Source organism: Heterocephalus glaber, unplaced genomic scaffold, assembly GCF_053883595.1.
Source record: "Heterocephalus glaber isolate CG9 unplaced genomic scaffold, H.glaber_assembly_v1.0 deba00001743, whole genome shotgun sequence".
NCBI classification, from domain to species: Eukaryota; Metazoa; Chordata; class Mammalia; order Rodentia; family Bathyergidae; genus Heterocephalus; species Heterocephalus glaber.
In genome coordinates this window covers 2,631,862-2,651,391 of record NW_028258449.1, presented here as the reverse complement: position 1 = coordinate 2,651,391, position 19,530 = coordinate 2,631,862, and the positions used below count along the sequence as shown (strand labels likewise).

At 37.7% G+C, this 19,530-nt stretch overlaps 1 protein-coding gene across 1 annotated transcript in view; it reads right to left on the bottom strand.

The window, feature by feature from the left end:
* Nucleotides 1–18,160, bottom strand: part of Boll (boule RNA binding protein) — a gene marked incomplete at its 5' end in the record, with an annotated part of 38,365 nt that extends 20,205 nt beyond the window's left edge. The window contains 7 exons of the mRNA XM_087200369.1: nt 3,187–3,258; nt 6,638–6,765; nt 9,444–9,519; nt 11,070–11,124; nt 13,239–13,330; nt 15,731–15,868; nt 17,978–18,160. Coding sequence (XP_087056495.1) covers nt 3,187–3,258; nt 6,638–6,765; nt 9,444–9,519; nt 11,070–11,124; nt 13,239–13,330; nt 15,731–15,868; nt 17,978–18,160 — 744 coding nt within the window. The remainder of the gene's footprint in view (nt 1–3,186; nt 3,259–6,637; nt 6,766–9,443; nt 9,520–11,069; nt 11,125–13,238; nt 13,331–15,730; nt 15,869–17,977) is intronic.
* Between the last annotated feature and the right edge of the window lie 1,370 nt (nt 18,161–19,530).

Sequence of the window (19,530 nt, the reverse complement as noted above, 5' to 3'; positions counted from 1 at the left end):
CACAGCCAATAAGCACATAAAAGAAGGTGGTTAACATCATCAGCCTGTGTGGAAATACAAATAAAAGCCATGATGTAATAAGAGTTTATACCCACTAGGATAGCTATAATCAAAAGTGTACCTGAGAACAAGTGTTGGTGAGGATGTGGAGCAAACTAGACTGTCGTAATCTGCTGGTGGGACTATAAAATGGTACAGCCTTTTTGCAGAGCAGGGTGACACTTTAAAAAGTTAAGTACATAAATTCCACTCTAGGTGTAAGACCTAAGAAAAATGCAAATGTGTGTCCCACAAAAACATGTTCATCAATAATACCGTTCATCACAATGTTATTTATAACATTCAACAAGCAGAGACATCCAAATGCCTATCATCTGACGTATGAACAAAATTTCAATGGACCCACACCAAGGGATTTTACTGTGGGATGAGGTACTGATGCCTGCAACCATGTGAGTACTGTTAATCTTTGTGCTGAATGGACAAAGTCAGTCATGAAATACCATATAGTATATGACTCTTTTTATGTAAAATGTCCAGAACAGATAAATCTATGAAGACAGAGATTACTGGCAACCTAGGGCTGGGGATGGGGGCGGAAACAGGAGCGACCGCTAATGGGTAAGACTTTTTTTCCTCCGGGAGGTGATTAAAATATTCTAAAGCTGGGGGCTGGGGATTTAGCTCAGTGGTTCTGCCACTTGCCTTGCAAGGACAAGGACCCGAGTTTGATCCCTGGTACCCAAAACAACAACAACAAAAACAAAATTCTAAAGCTGACTTTGGTGTAGTTTCACAGTAACAATGAATTTACTAAAAACCATTCAACTGTTCTTTTGTTAGGTGAATTGTACAGTATGTGAATTATATCTAAATAAATCTGTTAATAAAAAAGAGCTTGGGCTAGGAACAGTGGCACAAATCTGTAATTCCAGGTACTCTAGAGGCTGAGGCAGGTAAAGCATGAGTTCAAGGCTAGCCTGGGCATCTTAGGAAGACTGTGTCAAAATGAAATTTAAAAAGCACTGGGGCTATATCTTAGTGGCAGCCTAGCACATGTGCGGCCCTAGGTTCAATCACCACCATAGGATTGGGGGGGGGATTTATTTAAGGTTCTTATGATAAAATGACAATATAAAAGCTAGATTTTATTTCTTAAGATATATTATTTTTTACTAATGAATATTTTATTTTTATTCATTTTAAATAAAGTCTCTTTCTCATGATTAAACTAAAAAAACACAAAGATGACTCCATGGATCCAATGCTGGATAAAATATAATCTTTTAAGAAAATATTTTAATAAAAATTTGAAATACAATGATTAATATGCTGGTTTGCTACATAAATAAAATAACTATAAAGTGAAGGAGGTAAATACTGATTAAACTACATATTACTTGCTTTGACTACAGAAACCAATGAAACTATCAATCAGAATTTGTAAGAAGGGATAGGATTCTTACCAAACTGGCAATTTTAAGGGCAGAATTATAACAAATATGTAACTGGAAAGAAAACTGTGAAGTGAAATTATTTATTTTGAGAAATATGGAGCCCAAATCCCAAGTATATCTAGGTAAAACACTTATAATTTGTGTCAAGCAGAAAATCAGAATCCAGATATGAAATTAATTCTATTAAACTTTCCAGAATACTGTACATCCATCTGATATGTCAAGTGAGCTACAGCTGTATATAATCAATTAACAAAGGAGAGGAGGAGCTGAACTCAGTAAGGCACAAGCAGAAAACGCTTTCAAATCACTGTACTGCATTGCTCTTCTTGTCCCTGGATAAAAGCTAGGATAGATAATTTTAGGGGTTTGGCATATGCCAAACTAGTTAGGGTCCTTTCTGGACTTATTGGTGATCTTCTTGCTGGGAACCTATGGCTGCAGGTTTAAGCATATATTCTAGAAGCCTACCTTGCACTGAGTCCTTTGCAACTGGAGTCAAGGTGGGCAAAGAGCTAAGGGTCTCAAAAATTGCATTCGCAGCCTTTCAGCCTATCACATTAAATGATATGGCACCTGATCATCTGTCTCTGGGGCCTCTGCTGGAATTCTGTGACAGTCTAGGAAAACTCATGCTATATAATATGCTTTAAATAAAAGCCATTAAATTAGCTTTTAAAGTGAGGTATTATATTTAGCACAATAATAGAATTAAAAATTGATTTTCCCATAACAAACCCTAATAGTAAAAAAGATTCCGTAAATTTTTTGTTTTGTTTTTTTGAGACAAGAGTCTCACTATGTACCCCAGACTCGCTTCAAACTCATGGCAATCCTTCTACCGCAGCCTGGCCTGATCCTATAATGTTAACTTAACATTTCGTATAGGTCTATTTTAAAAGTTGAAAAAGTGGGACCGGGAATTTAGCTTAGTGGTTCCATCAACCTGCCACGCAAGTGGAAGGATCCGAGTTCGATCCCCGGTACCGAAAAAAAAAAAAAGTTGAAAAAGTGACAGAAATAAAAAGTTCTTCCACTGTTCCAGAGGCATGAAAGAATGTGCAAATGTTATAAAATAGAGGTTGAGAAATGTTTCGTGTAAAGAACTAGAGATTAAGTATTTTAAGATTTGCAGGCCATATGATCTCTGTTAAAACTACTCAGTTCTTCCATGCTAGCACAAAAGCAGCCATAGTTAATACAAAAGAAAATGGGGCTATGTTCCATAATGCTTTATCTACACAAACAGGCTGTTGGCTTGGTCTGGTCTAGAAGCATGGTTTGACTCTGCTATAAACCAAAATGGTCTGGCATTATAATTCATTTACTCCCAATTGCCCACTAGAGTTAATAAAAAGAAGAGCGCTGGTTAACTAAAAGAGGTTGTCATAATGTAATAGGTAATAAACCACAAGCTGTTACAATATAACAAGAAATTGACATAATGTTAACAGTAACATAAAACATCAGCTTGGGGTCCAATACCTGTATCTGACTTCAGGAATTTCTGAAGGTGTTTGAAAGTTTAGCCAGGGGAACAAAACTGACCCTGAAGCCCAGCCCATCTTCTTATATAACACTGTTTAATTCCTTCATAAAAAAAGAAAAAAAAAACTGCTGTCAAGGCTTAACCATCTCTTTTTGATCAGTAGGTTATTTGCATGAGAAAGAAAGGAATGTTACCTCAAAAAAGTATCAGACAGGGTTTGAATTGTGATTTAATGTCTACCTGGTAGTGATACGCAGGCTGCTGATAAACAGGCTGAGCTACCATCACAGGAGTACTAGATATGGAACGTGACTGTACAAGGAAAAATAGAATTGTTTTAGTCAAAATTCTTTAAAATAGCTCATAAAATTTATCTCAAATTATTGCATAAACTCAGTAAATTTTTTGTTAATGATTAAAAATGATTTTTCTACTTATTGATATTATCACCAATTCTACTTAAGTCTATTTAAACAATCATCAGAGTGTACCTATTTCTGCTTGTTTCATTTCCATAGTAATACTGTACTAAAGCAACTACAGTATCAGAAAACTTGCTTTTAGTCTGAGATGTATCATTTCCAAAGATTATCAAAAATAGGATTAAAGAGGGCTGGGGATTTAGCTCAGTGGTTCTGCCACCTGCCCCCACAAACACAAGGACCCGAGTTCGACCCCCAGTACTCCCCCCCCCCCAAAAATAGGGTCAAAGAGAATATTTAGAGAAAAATGGCATTTGAACTTAGGAGTATACTGCCTATTTTTATTGTGGAAACTAGAAGGAGGTAATGTTTACAACAGTAGTTAAATTGAATGAATAATCTCATTTGATTTTCCCCTACTTAAAGTAACTAACATTCATTCTTATTCATTCCTTTGTTATACACTTACTTAAAGGCAAATACATTATTTATTGAAATGTCTGTCAATTCTTTTATTTTAGTAATATTTAAATTAATCATCCATTAAACTTGTGATATGTCTGTATCTAAAGTACAAGTAATACTTGACTATTCAACACGGCAGAGTAAGCCCTGAAATAGATTTAAATCATTAAAACAGGCAAATTGTATTTTAAGACAGGTAAAATCGCTCTAATTGTAGCAATTAAAATTTAGATTCTAACATAGGAACTAACTTACTATTGTTTATTTTAATGTTCACATCCCCCAAACTGAAGAAAAGTATATTGTTGTGTAAAATATAATATTTTAATATGCTAATAAAATTGTACTAATAAGATTAACATTAGAAAATAAAAATGTAATTTACTACATTGATAGGTTAAAAGAAAAAATGATAGTCTCAGCACATACAGAAAAATAATTTTAAAATTAATTTTTTATAACAAAAACTTGTAGCAAACAGAATAGAAAATAACTTCCTAAATTGTTTTAGGGCAACAGCTTTCACCATTGGTGATTCTGCCTCATAGAGATTATCAGGAAATGCTGGAAAATGTCTTTGGTTTTCGTAACTGTGGAGTAGCTGGGGACAATTCTAAACATCCTACAATGCACAGGAGAGCTCTCCCCAACAAAGAAACTATTTCATTCAAAATGGCAATAATGCCAGGGCTGTGAGACTCTGGTGAAGAGTATCTTCCAAAGTCTACAGAAAGACAGAGAGAGACAGAAGTTTAATGGTGAATCAATAACAAACTTGTTCATTTTTCAAGAATAAGATTATGAAGTTATTATATCATTTCGGTATCAGAGACACTGCTAGGATAATAACTCAAGGAGCTGGGGGGTGGGGGATGACAAAATGATAAAATGAAAAAGGCCTAAATAGAGAGACATATCATTTTTATGGATGGGAAGATTCAATATTCGAAAATACCTAAATGTCTCCAATTAATCTATGTAATGAATGTAAAATTTGAATAAAAATCCAAAAGGGCAGGCCAGGGATTTAGCTCAGTGGTTTCGCCACCTGCTGTGCAAGCGCCAGGACCCAAGTTTGATCCCCGGTACCAAAAAAAAAAAAAAAAAAAAAAAAAAAATCCAAAAGGGCTTTTTGCAGATTTAAACAAGTTGAATTATAAAGTTTGTACTTATAAAAGCAAAGACTTATGACAGACAAAAGACTCCTGAAGAATAAAGTGAGTCTGTTCTATCATACTTCAGACTCATTGTAAGGTCACAATAATGAAAGTAAAACTGGGCAGAGTAAGCAAGTGCACCACTGGAACAGAAAAGATCCACACAGAGCAACTTGGTGTTTGAATGAGGACTCATTTCAAATAGGAAACGGATAGGTTAGTTAATATATATTCCAAAGATTTAAGATCTAGTTCTGAAAAGCACTAACATTACAGAATTAAAAAAATAAAATAAGAGATTATCTACATTCTTGTAAAAAAGGAATTCTTGGCTCAGTGGTTCTGCTGCCTGCCCGGCAAGTGCAGGGACCCGAGTTCGATCCTCAGTACAAAAAAAAAGCTAAATAGGGCTGGGGATTTAGCTCAGTGGTTCTGCCACCTGCCTTGCAAGCACAAGGTCCCGAGTTTGATCCCCAGTACCAAAAAATAAAAAAAGCTAAATATATGGGTACAAGGTTTTGATAAAAATTTATTTAAAGCAAATCTATAAAATACCATATGTCTAAACTATTTAAACTTACAAGTTTCAGATATTACCTTAAAATGGGTAGATTTATAATTTTTCAAAAAAATTAGAGGACCTATAGACAAAACCTTTGAAAACCACTGCCCTCAAAAAATTCACATAATACATGTAAGATGTGGATGTTCAATATAACCTTCACTGTAGAAAAATTTAAAATGTCCACGAATAAAGGAATACAAAAAGTTGCAGTACATTCATATAATAATATGAAATATTAAGGTAAGTGAACTAGATACTCAAAGATTAACAGGGCATAATCTAAAAAAAGGATCAACATAGTTTAATCTCAAAAACATAGTATTGAGTAAAAATCCATATTTATATAGTGTTTACAAATGGGCTGGGAATGTAGCTCAGTGGCGCGCCTGCCTGGCATGCGCAAGGCCTGGCAAGCACAAGGTCCTGAGTTCAATCCCTGGTACTGGAAAAAATAAATAAATAAAAAATAAAAACCATCTAGCTGGGCGTAGCACGCCTGTAATCCCACAGCTTGGGAGGATGAGGGAGGAGGATCACTGTGAGCTCGGGGCCAACCTGAGCTGCACAGTGAGTTCAAGGCCAGCCTGAACTACAAAGTGAGAACCTGTCTCAAAACACAAACACACACACACACAAACACACACACCACACCATCCAAACCAATATTATATGATATTTAAGGATACATACATTTGCAGTAAAAACATACACAACAGGTGGGAAATATATTCTGAGAAGGAAAAGACGATAAGAATAGAGATGAGAAGTTCACCTGAATTTGCCATATTTTATTCTTCCTTTTAAAATAACTTAAGTAAATACGGTAAAATGTTAACATTTATTAAATTTGGGTGACAGGGACATAGGTATTATGTTATTTGTATTTGTGTTTGAAATGCTTCAGAAATAAAACAAATATTTAAAAATATTTGATGATAATAGGTGAAAATTCTTTCTTTCTTTTTTTTTTGTTTTTGGTACCGGGGATCAAACTCGGAACCTTGCACTTTTGAGGCCTGCGGTGGCACCACTGAGCTAAATCCCTGAAAATAGGTGAAAATTCTTAAAATGAAGTTACTTACAGGCCAAGGTGATGGGACAGAAGTTACCTCTGGAGTATGAAAGTAAGCCACGCCGTTATGGTAAGTGTAAGGATGTCCTGTTGAAGTGGTTAGATACATCGTTCCAGCAGCTGGCATTACACTAGAACCTAAGGAAAGATTAAACAATTGAAATACTTAGCTTTTAAATATGTAATTTCTGAACACCTTTAGAAAAATATTTAACACATCTACAAAAGTAAAATATCACAAATGTTTTAAAATTCCATATATAAACTGTCTTTGAAGTATGTATTTTCAAACTTATTACCTTATAACTTTTATTAGCTTAAGGTAATTAAGAGACAAGGTCAATAAAAAATATTAAAAATCTACCAATTCAGATTCTAACACCAGTATAATTAAACACAGAACTTAACAATATACATTATTATCAACTAAGTCATTTTCATGAACAGTTTATAGTTACTGAGAAGACTATGGACATTAAAGTTCCTAATGTCTTAGACCTAATTTGTAAAGTTCAAAGATGATGGAGGCAGCGAGACTGGAGAGATTCCACTTTGTTGAAGACCTCTGGGTTCCACTCTATTACTTGTCTGAGTTTACTGCCAGCAGACATTCATCCATACTATGATTCTCTTTTGTCTTCAGTCTCCCTCTGTTAAAACTGCTGTTCTTGGGCTGGGTGGGGATTTAGTTCAGTGGTTCTGGCGCCTGGCACACAAATGGAAGGTCCCGAGTTTGATCTCCGGTACCAAAAAAAAAACCCAAAACACTGCTGCTCTTGAAAACATGACCAGTCTTTGTGTAGCTAGTCTTGGAGTTCTGTCCCAACTCATTTTCCAAGCCAGATCCCCCTTACCAAAAAGAATCAGCTGGGCATGACAGCACACACCTATAAATCTCAGCACTCTGGGAGGCTGAGGCAAGAGGACTGCAAGTTTGAGCCCAGCCTAACTAACTTACTGACTCACCAAGACTTTGTCTCAAAAAATAAAAAAAGGGTTGGGTATACAGCTCAGTGTGAATACCCTAGGTTCAACCCCAGTACTGTCAAAAACAAAAACAAATACAGCAACAAAACAAATCATCCTGTTCTGCCATAGAGTTACAAACTGGATTAAGTACTTGACCAGCAAGGTTTTATAAATGACTGGAACTGATAATACTCCTTCAACTATACCTGTGCTTCTCAAAATTTAACATCCACTACAGTCATCTAGATAGTTTATTAAAATACAAATTCCAGGGACTTGTCATTGGACATCTTGAGCTAGGACCCTAGATGCTGCACTTTGACCATCTCCAAGCAAACTGACGGTGTCTGCAAACTACACTGTCAGTTCCACTGGCCCACTATTGTAACAGCATTACTATTTCTTAGCTTTTATGTTTTCACTGCATTTGATCAAGTATTGTTAGTGTCTATTTCAGTGTTTTTGTAACCATATTCTTTTGAGAATCTGATGAAACCATAGACTTCTCAGAGATGTATTTATTTTTTTCAAGTAGAATATCACACATAATTCAGGAGGTTCACAGATTCTCCCTAAGATCAATCAAACATAATTTATCTATTAAATGAATACTGTAATAACGTAATGTATACTATTAAAGGGCATTGAATTAGGTTCTGGAGATATAGCAAAAAATTTTTTTTAAATTGGACATGGCATAGCCTCTATGTCCATATGAGTTAGGTTTTGGTATGCAAAATAGTTATTAGCTAATTACACAATCAATTAAAACTTTGATAAACACATGAAGAGGCAGTATAGGGTATGTTACTAGGTAATACAGGTAACTAGTGAAGATTTATATTAATTTACACATACAGAAAATTAATCTCTCTTTAACATATGCTATGGTGTATCTGTGAGAAAATGATGTTTGAGCTGTGCTAAGAATGCATGGATGGCAAAGAGTACTCTGGGTAAAAGATACAAGTGTTGTGCTCCTTGGAACTGTTCTGTTGAATTATCTGTTAGCTCCTAAGTCAAAGCAGAGGAGTTCAGATGATCACAACTCATTCACTTGTTAGGAGAGCTGTGATAACCACGCAATGTTTTAAATGTCCCAGTAGACACTAGGATGTGGCTAGGAAAATAAGAAAAGTTATAATTTTATGGTAAGTTTCTCTTTCATATTTTAATAATTTTATAGGTAAAAATTAACTATACAGATTCTTAATGTACTAAGAGGCAAGAGTAAGAAAAAGAGCCAAGAGCACTGCAGCAATGTGAGGAAGGCACACATCCTAAAGCCTTAAGGCCTGTTCCCTCTGGTGACTATGACTCCTGTGCTTATGGACAGTACATATCACAAAGGAAGTTTCTGCTATCAGTTCTATATTCTCACCTTCAATATTTTTACTGATAAATTTTAAATAACTTTTCTAATTAGAAATAATTTTAATTAGTAATTACAAGTTACTAAATTATTTCTAATTTAAGTTTGCTATTTTATATGTATATTTTTTGGTAGCAGGGATCGAATTTCGGTCCTTGTGCTTGTGCAGCAGGCGGTGAAACCACTGAGCTAAATCGCCGGCCCACTTTTGCTATTTTAAAGGGTATTTTCATCATAAAAGATTTTTTCTTTAAAAATATAACTATAGGGAATATATTTAGCTACCATTATTTATGTATATTTTTCCCTAGTCAAAAAAGTAATTTGTGGTAAAAAATACCTATATACACACTTTGCTAAAATAACTTTATTACATGAAAGAAACATGGTATCTTAACATAATTCTATAAAAACTAATATTTCACAAAAAGACTGTGCAAAAATATAGAAGAATATATTAGTTTTCAATACATACGAGAGACCCCTACATGTTGTCTTCTTATTGCTGGACCAATGTTTAGTTTCTTATCTTTATAAATAAGTTTTGCAGCCTAAAAGAAAAATAAATTATTTTATCATTTTGGCACCGTATAAATATAAAACCAATACAGAAAAATTAGTAAGTAACACTTTTAAACATTCAGATATGGTATCTTTGAAAGCACCACAGCACAGTGGAAGAGCAGGTTTTTGGGTTCAGGTAATGTGAATACCAATCTTGCTTCTGAGGCTGTGACCCTAACACCCTGTTTGTGGTACGGTTCATCCTCTTTATTCATTGGTTCTGTATTTGTGACCTCCCCCAAATCAGTACTTGTGGTGATGTCGAGGTTATTTTGGACATGCACAGAGCTGTCACAAGTTTGAGTAGTCACACATAGCTCCTAGCTGAGGCCACATACCGTGACACTTATTGGTTCAGCTCACACTGTAAACAAGTGGTTTTTTTCATATTCTAGTTGGTGCTAAGTTTTCCCCATTTTTGCTAGTGATTCTGTTATGTAAATGGCTCCAAGTCTAGTGCTGAAGTGCTAGCTGTGTTCCTGGGCCCAGGACGACTGTCCAAGGGTCATGGAGAAAACACGTGTTGGAGGTGCTGAATTCAGTGAGGCATGAATTGTGGTGTTGGCGGTCATGAATTTCATGTTAAGAAATCATCAATCTGGGGCTGGGGATTTAGCTCAGTGGTTTTGCTGCCTGCTGTGCAAGTTCAAGGACCCGAGTTCGATCCCTGATACCAAAAAAAAAAAAAAGAAAAAAGAAATCATCAATCTATTAAATATGGCATCTTTAAATGGAAACACACATAAAAGGAGGTTACATATTGACTGGTTGATGGTAATACTGTGACCAGAAGCTCTTGGGACCCTGACCTTGCTTTTTCTTCCCCATGAGCGCAGCAGTGTAGTCGTCACTGACTCAGCATTCATGGAGATGTTAAGGCATGTAACTACTGTGACTAATGGAACAAGAATTGACTATCTATGACTTTGACAGTATACAATTCAAACTCTTACATTTTTATAAAAAAACTGAGTATTACATTTGCTACAACTTAAAGTTATTACACTTATCTGCAGGCTATAGACTTCTTCTATGAATGCTCCTTGTTTACGTGAAACAGTGATGGTGAGACCGAGTAACCAAACTGCAACTGAAAATCTACTTACTTATCACAAAGCGCCAACACTGCAATTAAACCTGAATACTGAGGTTTTACTTTAGAAAAAACAACCTTTTGTCTTTAAGGAAAAACACAACAGAGCTTTCAATAATATAAACAGCTCGGTATGGCACATGTGCGATAGGTTTGCCTCTACTGATACAGTTTTTCATAGAAGTTAACTATTTTCAGATAACCCTTACTAAAGATACATCCCCAAATTGTTAAGCAAAAAGCTTGAAAACTTATATTGTGACTTCACAAGCACACTCAAATAATGATTCATAATTTGTTTTTCTGCAGACATTTTCTTAAAGACCAATGGCAATCTTAATATGCATATAAGGTGTTTTTTTTAGCAATTGATCATTGTACTCTACTTTTAAGCACCATACAGAATTGATCCAAAATGAAGTTAAATACATCAAAAGAGCTTACCTCTTGCAGAATTTTTTGTGCATCTTCTTGTGTTTCAAAAGTGACAAAACCATACCTAAATAAATGTAGTAATTATTACTAATCATTTTCTTAGCATATATATATACACATATATATACACATATATATACACATATACACACACACACACACACACACACACACACACACACATATATTAGTTTCTATTTTGTGCTGCTGGGAATCAAACCCAGGGCCTTGTACATTTTAAGCAAATGTAATACCATTGAGTTACCCCCCATCTCTGGATTAAAATTTGAAAAAATTCTATTAAGAATAGGCCACCGTAGGAGCAAGCCTCCTTCTATGACACATAAGCATGGGGATGTTAGAAGACTCATTCACAGATGAACACTGTCACCTTTTCTTTCCAAAGTTGGGGGACTGAAAGAAAAAAGAAACCTGAACTTTATGTAAGGAAGAAAAGCATGAGAGATTCATTTATTTTGACTTAAAAATTGGGACATGATGAATTTCAATCCAGAGCAATAATGTCCTTTTAAAATAATAGGTTTAAATACAATAATCAAAGTACAAATAGGAACTTTAGAAAATTAAAATTTTAACATAGTAAAATTATTTGTATTGGTAAAAGACTATATAAGATATATACTTTATTATTAACACAATAAATTGTACATTTCTCAAATATCAACTAGAAATGTATACAACCTAGGTTTTACATCTACTTCCCCTATATGATTGCTACCTTCACGTACAGTTCATATAATGTTCAAGATATGAAAACATATTGTATGCCATGTCCAAGAAACCAAACTAGGTAGAAAAAAAGAAATAAAGAAGTCTATCTATCAAAGCAGTTCTATTTAGAAACTAAATGAAACTATTTTGACTAATGCTAAATATCCTGATTTCCATGTTTTCATTTCATAATTATTGTATCATATGTAGAGTTTCTTTTTTAACAAAGGCATTTCTTTTTATCTCTTTTCCTCAATATTAAATAAAGGAATTATTTTTACACTAAATTTTTTTTTGTAGAACACATACACCACCCAATGGAAAACACATAAAATACAGATATACGCATTTCAATGTGTGTTTTTCCGTGATGAAAAGGGGTATTATAAAACTAATTCAAAGTCTAATTACCAAACAAAGCAGTGTAATATTAATTCATCTTAATATTTTTGGAAGTCTGTGGAAGTATTTTATGTTTAACATCCCTGTGGGGTCCCATCTCTTCAACCTGTTATACTTATCTCTTGTTGCTCAGTAATACTATTCTCTACCCACCTTATTGGTCCTTTGTCTTATGTCTATAACTATGTATGTAATGCCTCTCCTTCAGTAAAATAAACACAATCTTTTACTGACAGATGTTAAAATTTTTATTTCTGTTTTCTTTTATAGTATAACCCCTTAAGTGAACATACTAGGCAAACTGCATTTTTTTCTCTGAAATCTGGCTTCTATACATAGCAATTCACTTGAAGAGTGCTATATAAATTTTCACACATTTTATTTCTTTCTTTTCAATTTTCATTCTCTTTAAGATGAGAAAAACCATTCTCATTGTATTTTTCATATTACTCTTCTAATTATGTCTCTGAGATATAACCTACAGACCTTCCATGGGGTCAGCTGTTTTCAGATGGAGCACTCCACAGTATAAAGCAGGAATACAGTTCCAAAAGTATCTGACCTTTTAACTTCTGATTCCTTTCCTACAGTACAATTTGCCCCTCAACATTAAGGCTTGCTGCCTGACACTGAATGGCCCCTTCAGACCACAGAAGAATAAGTTCCCAAGAAATTAAGGGATATTATAGTGTCCCTCCTTACTCCACCAAAACATGCACAGGGAGATCAAAAGTCAGGAGGAAAAAAGATGGCATGAAATTCTTGGTCAAAAAATGAAACAGAGCCGGACGTGGTGGTGCATGCCTGTAATCCCAGCACTCGGGAGGCTGAGGCAGGTGGATCACTGAATTCGAGGCTGGCCTTGGCTACACAGTGAGTTCAGGGCCAGCCTGAACTACAAAGGCAGATACCCTGCCTCAAAAAAAACCAAACCAAAAACCAAAAACCAAAAAAATGAAACAGAAGAAATTAGCACACAACATTTAGTAGCATCCAATAAAAATACAACTGTTAATTCTCTGTACTATTTGCAGTAGTACTAACCCTTTAGACACTCCAGCTCTGTCATTTATGATCTTCACTTCTTTTACAGACCCATACTGGGAAAAAAATTTTCTTAAATCATTTTCATTTGTCTAATGGCATAAAAAGAAAAAAGATATAATTAATAGAAGATGAAATAACTTACGCTTGTTTTAGAGACAGAAAATGTTATAAATATTAAATGTCTCTCATTAAAATAGTGCATGAAACCATTAGATTATTAAAGTCAATATATCTTGTTTTATACATTAGGTGTGTTCTTAAAACTATTATATACAATCAAAAACATGTAAGCTGAATTACATATTCTGAAACTATAAAGAAGCTTCACTATTTAAAAAAAAATCTTTAAGTGACTCTTATTCTGTAGTTAGCCAGTTTTTAAAAAACTGCTTTGGATTAAGAGCTACAACCATAGTAATGACACATTACTGTTGGCTCTGGTGACTCGAGGGGATAAACAATCATGGAGTGGAACTACATGAGTTGTCCTACACCAGTCACTTTATAATAATCAGCAGTCTCCAAGAAGAGTCACGCTGTGGAAAAGGGATGTATTTCCTAAAGAACTTGAACTCAATTTGTGAGAAAAATGGATTGTCTACAAGATTTAAAATAGATACTTTTGTCTGTATTCAATATACATTTAAGTTCAGACACGATATTCAAAGTAAACACGAGAATCATAATTAGACTTATATAAGATGTATATAAAGACCATTTGGGCACATCTGGTTTTATTTGAAATAGTCTGATAACAGATTCATTGCACCTTTTCTCAGAGTATGTATACTAAATTAAGGGCAATTTCATTTTCTGGTTCAGTTGCAATGGTCTGTCTCTAAGAGTAAATGTCCCTAGGGGAAAATGTCTTCATCTATGTAGGAAGTAGACATGCCTTAGAGCATAGCTGTGCCTTTTGAATTCAACTGCTAACTATTTAAATGCACTATTGGTTTTTGCTTGATAATACAAAGCCTGCTAATCTGGAAGATGACAAATACTGAGTTAATCTAAGAATAAGTGAACCTATTTTATTCCAATAAACACAAAATGGAATGTGCTAGAATAAGAATTATTAGAGATTTAAAAACACGTTAATTCAAGCTATTCTCTAGTAGAAGTATCGTCAGCTCAATTTTGCATCTCTGACTTCTTCACCCAAGTGAAGGACAGAAAGTCAAGATGATTAAACATTAAGAGGGATGTCTGCAGGCTTCTAAAAAGAAGGTGTTTAAAAAGTCTAAGACTGCTTGCTACTACAGTGAACAGCTTCTCTGCTGGCATTTATCTATGGTCTTGGAAAGGACAGAAGCAAAGGGAAGGAACCCAATCAGCTACCTGAAAGCTACGGCTGTATAGTAACAATGGTCTCCAAAGTTCATACTGCAGGCTTTGGTAATTTAGAATAACTTGGCCATAGCAACATTTGTGTTTATTGATGACTTATTTTAAAAATACACTAAGTTGTATGAATTCTGAACAGGAATGCCCATACTGAACACTTCTGGTCAGCCATTTTTTTTCACAGATGCAGAAAATCTTTTAAAAAATAAATAACCTTACAAGAAATAATTTTTATTTTTAGTGAAACAATCACATACATAAGACTTATTTTGGCAAACATTCTAAGTATAAGATTTTTTTTAAGTAGGAAAAAAGTAATTCTACCTAGTGACAGATTATTTGAAAATGATAATGTATAAATGTCAAATATCATACCGAATGGCATAAGGATTTTTCTTTCTTGTTAAATAGATATCTCTCCCTATGATTTCTAATGCATGATATGAAAACTTAGGAATCCTTCTATGTATCCATTTGGAAGCTAGAGTGCTTGACTTTAGATATTTACACTTGCCTTTCTTGTAGGTGCTTACTATCTTCCATCTGGGGTGCTGCCAAACAACTCATATCTGTGATTCTAAAGTGAAATGGCCAATTACCTGACTTAGAGTATATTACTGTCAAGATGCTCTACTCTGACAATGTCAGAGGGCTTTGTGGTGATCAAATTCTAAATTCCATTACAGAAAGTTATTTGGAAGATTGAAGTCTAGGGGGTTGCTAAGGAATCACAAATAAAGGTTGACAGTAAGTTTTCCTTGAGTCTTTTTTTGAAAATTTTAATCACCCATTATTTGAGTAATTGGCATAGTATATAAGAAAGTATAATTAGTGTGGTATGGTGACATGAAGAACATGTAACTGAGTCAGAAACGTAGGATTCTAGTCTCAGTCTGCCACTAAATAGTTAGGAGCATACAGAATGTAAATGAGCTTCAATTTCCTTGTATATGAAATGAAACTATTATACTTGTATTACTTAACCTACATACAGCTTCTTTAAATTAAGACAATCTAAAACCTATTAATACCCAAATATGTTACATATCTCTATAGTTGCACAAACAACCTGAGAAATACCTTGTAATGCAAAAAATTGTACAAAAAGTCACCGCACTACTCTATTTTGCATGCAAAATAAGTACCTTAAAGTCAATTCCTCCTACAAAGATGCGATTGGGTATCACAGTTCCATATCTTGGGCCACTTGTTGGGTTATTCAAAGGCACTGGTGACACAGGATTAGGGGATGGGGAATCTGTTTGTGTCTGATTTGATGTTTGCTGTAAAATAAAATTATTTTAAACTTTCAGCACTAGGTATGAGTTTTTTTGGAGGTATGAGTTTTAATACAAGCTGTAAACATGTATCTTACAAGAAGATAAGTCACTTAGGCAAAATGTGGTATTATAGACTTGACTTTTATTCTCCTATTGAGAGGATTATAATTAGAGTCAATAGCTTTTGGGGCAACAAAAAAATAAACAGATTCTACCATAGGAATATTCTTAAACTATTAAATGTATTACTTAAATATGCTTACAGTAATTATTAAATACATTTAGTTATTAAGGAAAAGTATTAAATCAAAAAGAAAAGGAAGTGAAAGCAGTCCTAGATAACTGGGAGTGGGTCTGGCATAACCACCTAGGTCCACCCAGGTGATAGCAGGAGTTGGCCAGCATCACAGATAGGCTATGATGTTCTCCTGTTGAAAACCAAGGTCAGACAAGGTCACTCCATGACTGACGGATCAAGATAAAAACAAGATAGCCAGGCACGGTGGCACATGCCTATAATCCCAGCACTCCAGAGGCTGAGGCAGGAGGATTGCCACGAGTTTAGTTTGAGGCCAGCCTGGGCTACATAGTGAGTTCAAGGCTGGCCTGGACTACATAGGAGGACCCTGTCTCAACAAAACAAAACAAAGAAACCAACCCAAGATCACTCTACCATGTCTGCACACTGACAAAAACAAAAGCATTGCCCAAACCTCAGGAATGAATGACCTTTCTTCTGGCAGAGGAGTGACTGTTCCTCCTTTATCAGTCATAGCTTTAGCCTTGATCTTTCTTTTGCTTTTAAGAATTAGCATACAGAATCATAGAAATACTCTTTCTTGATAACATGCATTCTAGAATAAAGCCTTTCTTCTGAAACCTTGTCTAAAAATCACTTACACCTCACAGAAAATAATTTTTAACATTTTTCTGACTTAAGAGGCCACATAGTGTATATTCCTTGTTCTACAAGAACCCAATCTTACTAAACTACAGGTGTCTTCTTGGTGGTTTTGGGCTAAAGATCATTGACTAATGCACTCAATCAAGTTCAGTATTTTTGGGAAGTCAAATTTTTAAATACACTTGTGTAAAGACTGGAGTGATTTTGTAAAAAAAATTATTTACCTGTAGCTCATAGATATAAATCTTTATACAAAGAAATGAGCTCAGTACATATTCATATTTCACAGTCCTACATCAGAGGATCTCCTTTAAATTTCATAAATATCTATAAATGCACAAGCCTTTTCACAATGGCATGCTAACAGACTTCTAAGGTACAACTGAGAATGACAACAGAGAATGGAATTTTGGAGAGCAACCTAGTAAAACACTTGCTAATTATTTTTCTTTGGGGGAACTCTAAACAGACGCTTGAGACAGTTTAACATACTAAATGAGTGCTTCAGAAGCAATGAAGTTCCTAATTCCAACTGAGAAACAAATACATGGAATTAACTTTTGGCTTTGGTAGTAGAGTTGTTCTTTCTCACTTTCAATAAATACAACCATAATCCCTAACTTAATCTCTGCAAGAGGTTGAGAAGCAAGCACGCCACTGGGACCACTGCACTAGACCTGGGACTTCCCGGATCTTCTCATGGGGTCTTGGGGGCCATGTGCCGCTCGTGCAGAGTGCACAGGTATTTCCTCTAAATTACCGAGAAGCCCCCGATTTCTTAGGTCCTAATTTCCCAATGCAGGGAACTGGGATCGTGATCCCATCTTCCTCCCTGGGGCATGGAGCTCATGTCGAGCTTCAGTCACTTCACGGGACAGGGGACAGCGCGGCGACAGAGTCCGACTGGGTGCCGCCTGCCGTCTCGGCGGAGGAGTCTCCTGCCTGGAAACAGCCCGTAGGCCTGGCGGACGGGAGCCTGCCTTTCGGTCACTTGCCCATGTACTAAATCAGTCTTCCTGAAAACGAGACTGCAGTGGATGCGCTCATTGTTTCGCCACTTGTTCCGATAGAAAACAAACTCCACCGGTCTTTAGCGAGGAAGAGTGAGGCAGGGAGGCCTCCCGCCCGGCCGGAGACTGCGCCACTGTCCCGAGCAGAGAAGACCCGCTTTCTCCCGGGCGCCGCTCCTCACACCCCAAGCTCACTACCGCGGGCTGCCTTTTGCCACCACGGGACGCCACGCGCGCGAGGTCGCCGCCGGGCCCAGCCCCGGGAGAGGACGTCCTGGAACCGGGGCCCGTCTTCGAGCCAGGGGCGGCGTCGGGTTCCGCGGCGACCACTTCCGGGCCGGAGGACGGCCAACCGTCAGGGCCGTGGGCTGCCCGCTCCCACCTTCTCCGGCCCTCTCAGGCCATCGTGCATCGGGCCAGCGACGCGAGCCGCCGCCCCCTCCCCAGCACCGTGCGGGAGGGAAAAGAACGCCAGCCAGCGGGAAATGGTGCCGGGCGAGCCCGCCTCTGCGGCGGCGGGAGCCTCAACGGTCGCGACCGTCCGCCGGCCTCGTGCGCAGCGGCCGCGTGTGCTGATTGGACGCCAGCGCTGATTGGGCCTCGCGCCCCAGGGGCCCTCGCTTCCCGCCTCAGCCTGGCGCGCTCACGGGCCCCGCCTCGGCCGCCTCAGCCCTCAGGGCTCGGCGCCGCAGCAGGCCCGGGTGTCCCTGCGGGCTGTCAGGCTCCGCCTTACTGAGCCCGCCGAAGCGCAGCCCCACCTGGCTGGGGCGCCGGGCAGAGGCTGGCAGGAGCCAGAGTCCCGGAAGCCGAGAAGTTTCGGCGGGAAGGCGCTGACATGCGACGCCGCTCGCCCGCCTGCTCAGTCCGGCTTCGCCCCACGGCCCGAAGCCTCCCTATCCCACCCGTCCCTCCCGACTCACCGCCTCCATCTCCCTCCTGGAAGCGAGGGTCGCACAGCGCCGTCACCCGGATGCCGAGGTTCGCGACCCCACTGCGGGGGGGTGGGGTGGGGGTGGGGTGTCGGGCGTCCGCGGCGGGGGCGGGGCAGGGGGCCGCTGCCTGTGCGCCCTGTGCGGTGACCGGAAGGTACAGGTTGGCATTTGGAAAGGGCTTCCTGGCTTCCTGAGCAAAGGACTCGCCGCGAGTCTCCCTCCATCCCCTCCGCCTCGCGCCCCACACTTGTCCCGCGGTCCTGGCCGCTTCCTGCGCCATCTCCGGAGTCCTCTTTCCTGAGGGTCTAGCAGTGCTCGCGGCCGCCGCAGCCCCTGAATCCACTGAAATCGTTCACCCTTCCGGGCGTCCTGACTTTGGGGAGAGCCAGGAGTCTCACTGCCTCCGGTGAAGAAGGCGGATGGGGCACACGTGATGTCTTTATTTGACAGGTTGCTGTACATGTTTGAACAATGAGGGATGACCAAGAAATACAGTGAATATTTAAATTTAAAGTATTTATTATTGTCAGAGACACATTGCCGTAATCCCCTTACGTACCGGAAAGACTTCCTCTCGTTTTGAGCACTTATCCCATCATTATTGGCAATGTACCTTTTCCTGTAGTAAGTTTTCTTTTTTCTTTTCTTTTTTTTTTTTTGGTACTGGGGATTGAACTCAGGACCTTGGGCTTGCGGTGCCACTGAGCTACATCCCCTGTATTAAGTTTTCTTAAATTTAAATATTTAACCGCACATGTTGGTCACTCCTTGTATAGAACGATGGTTGTCGTTAAAGCTACTATTCCTTCCCAGTGCATT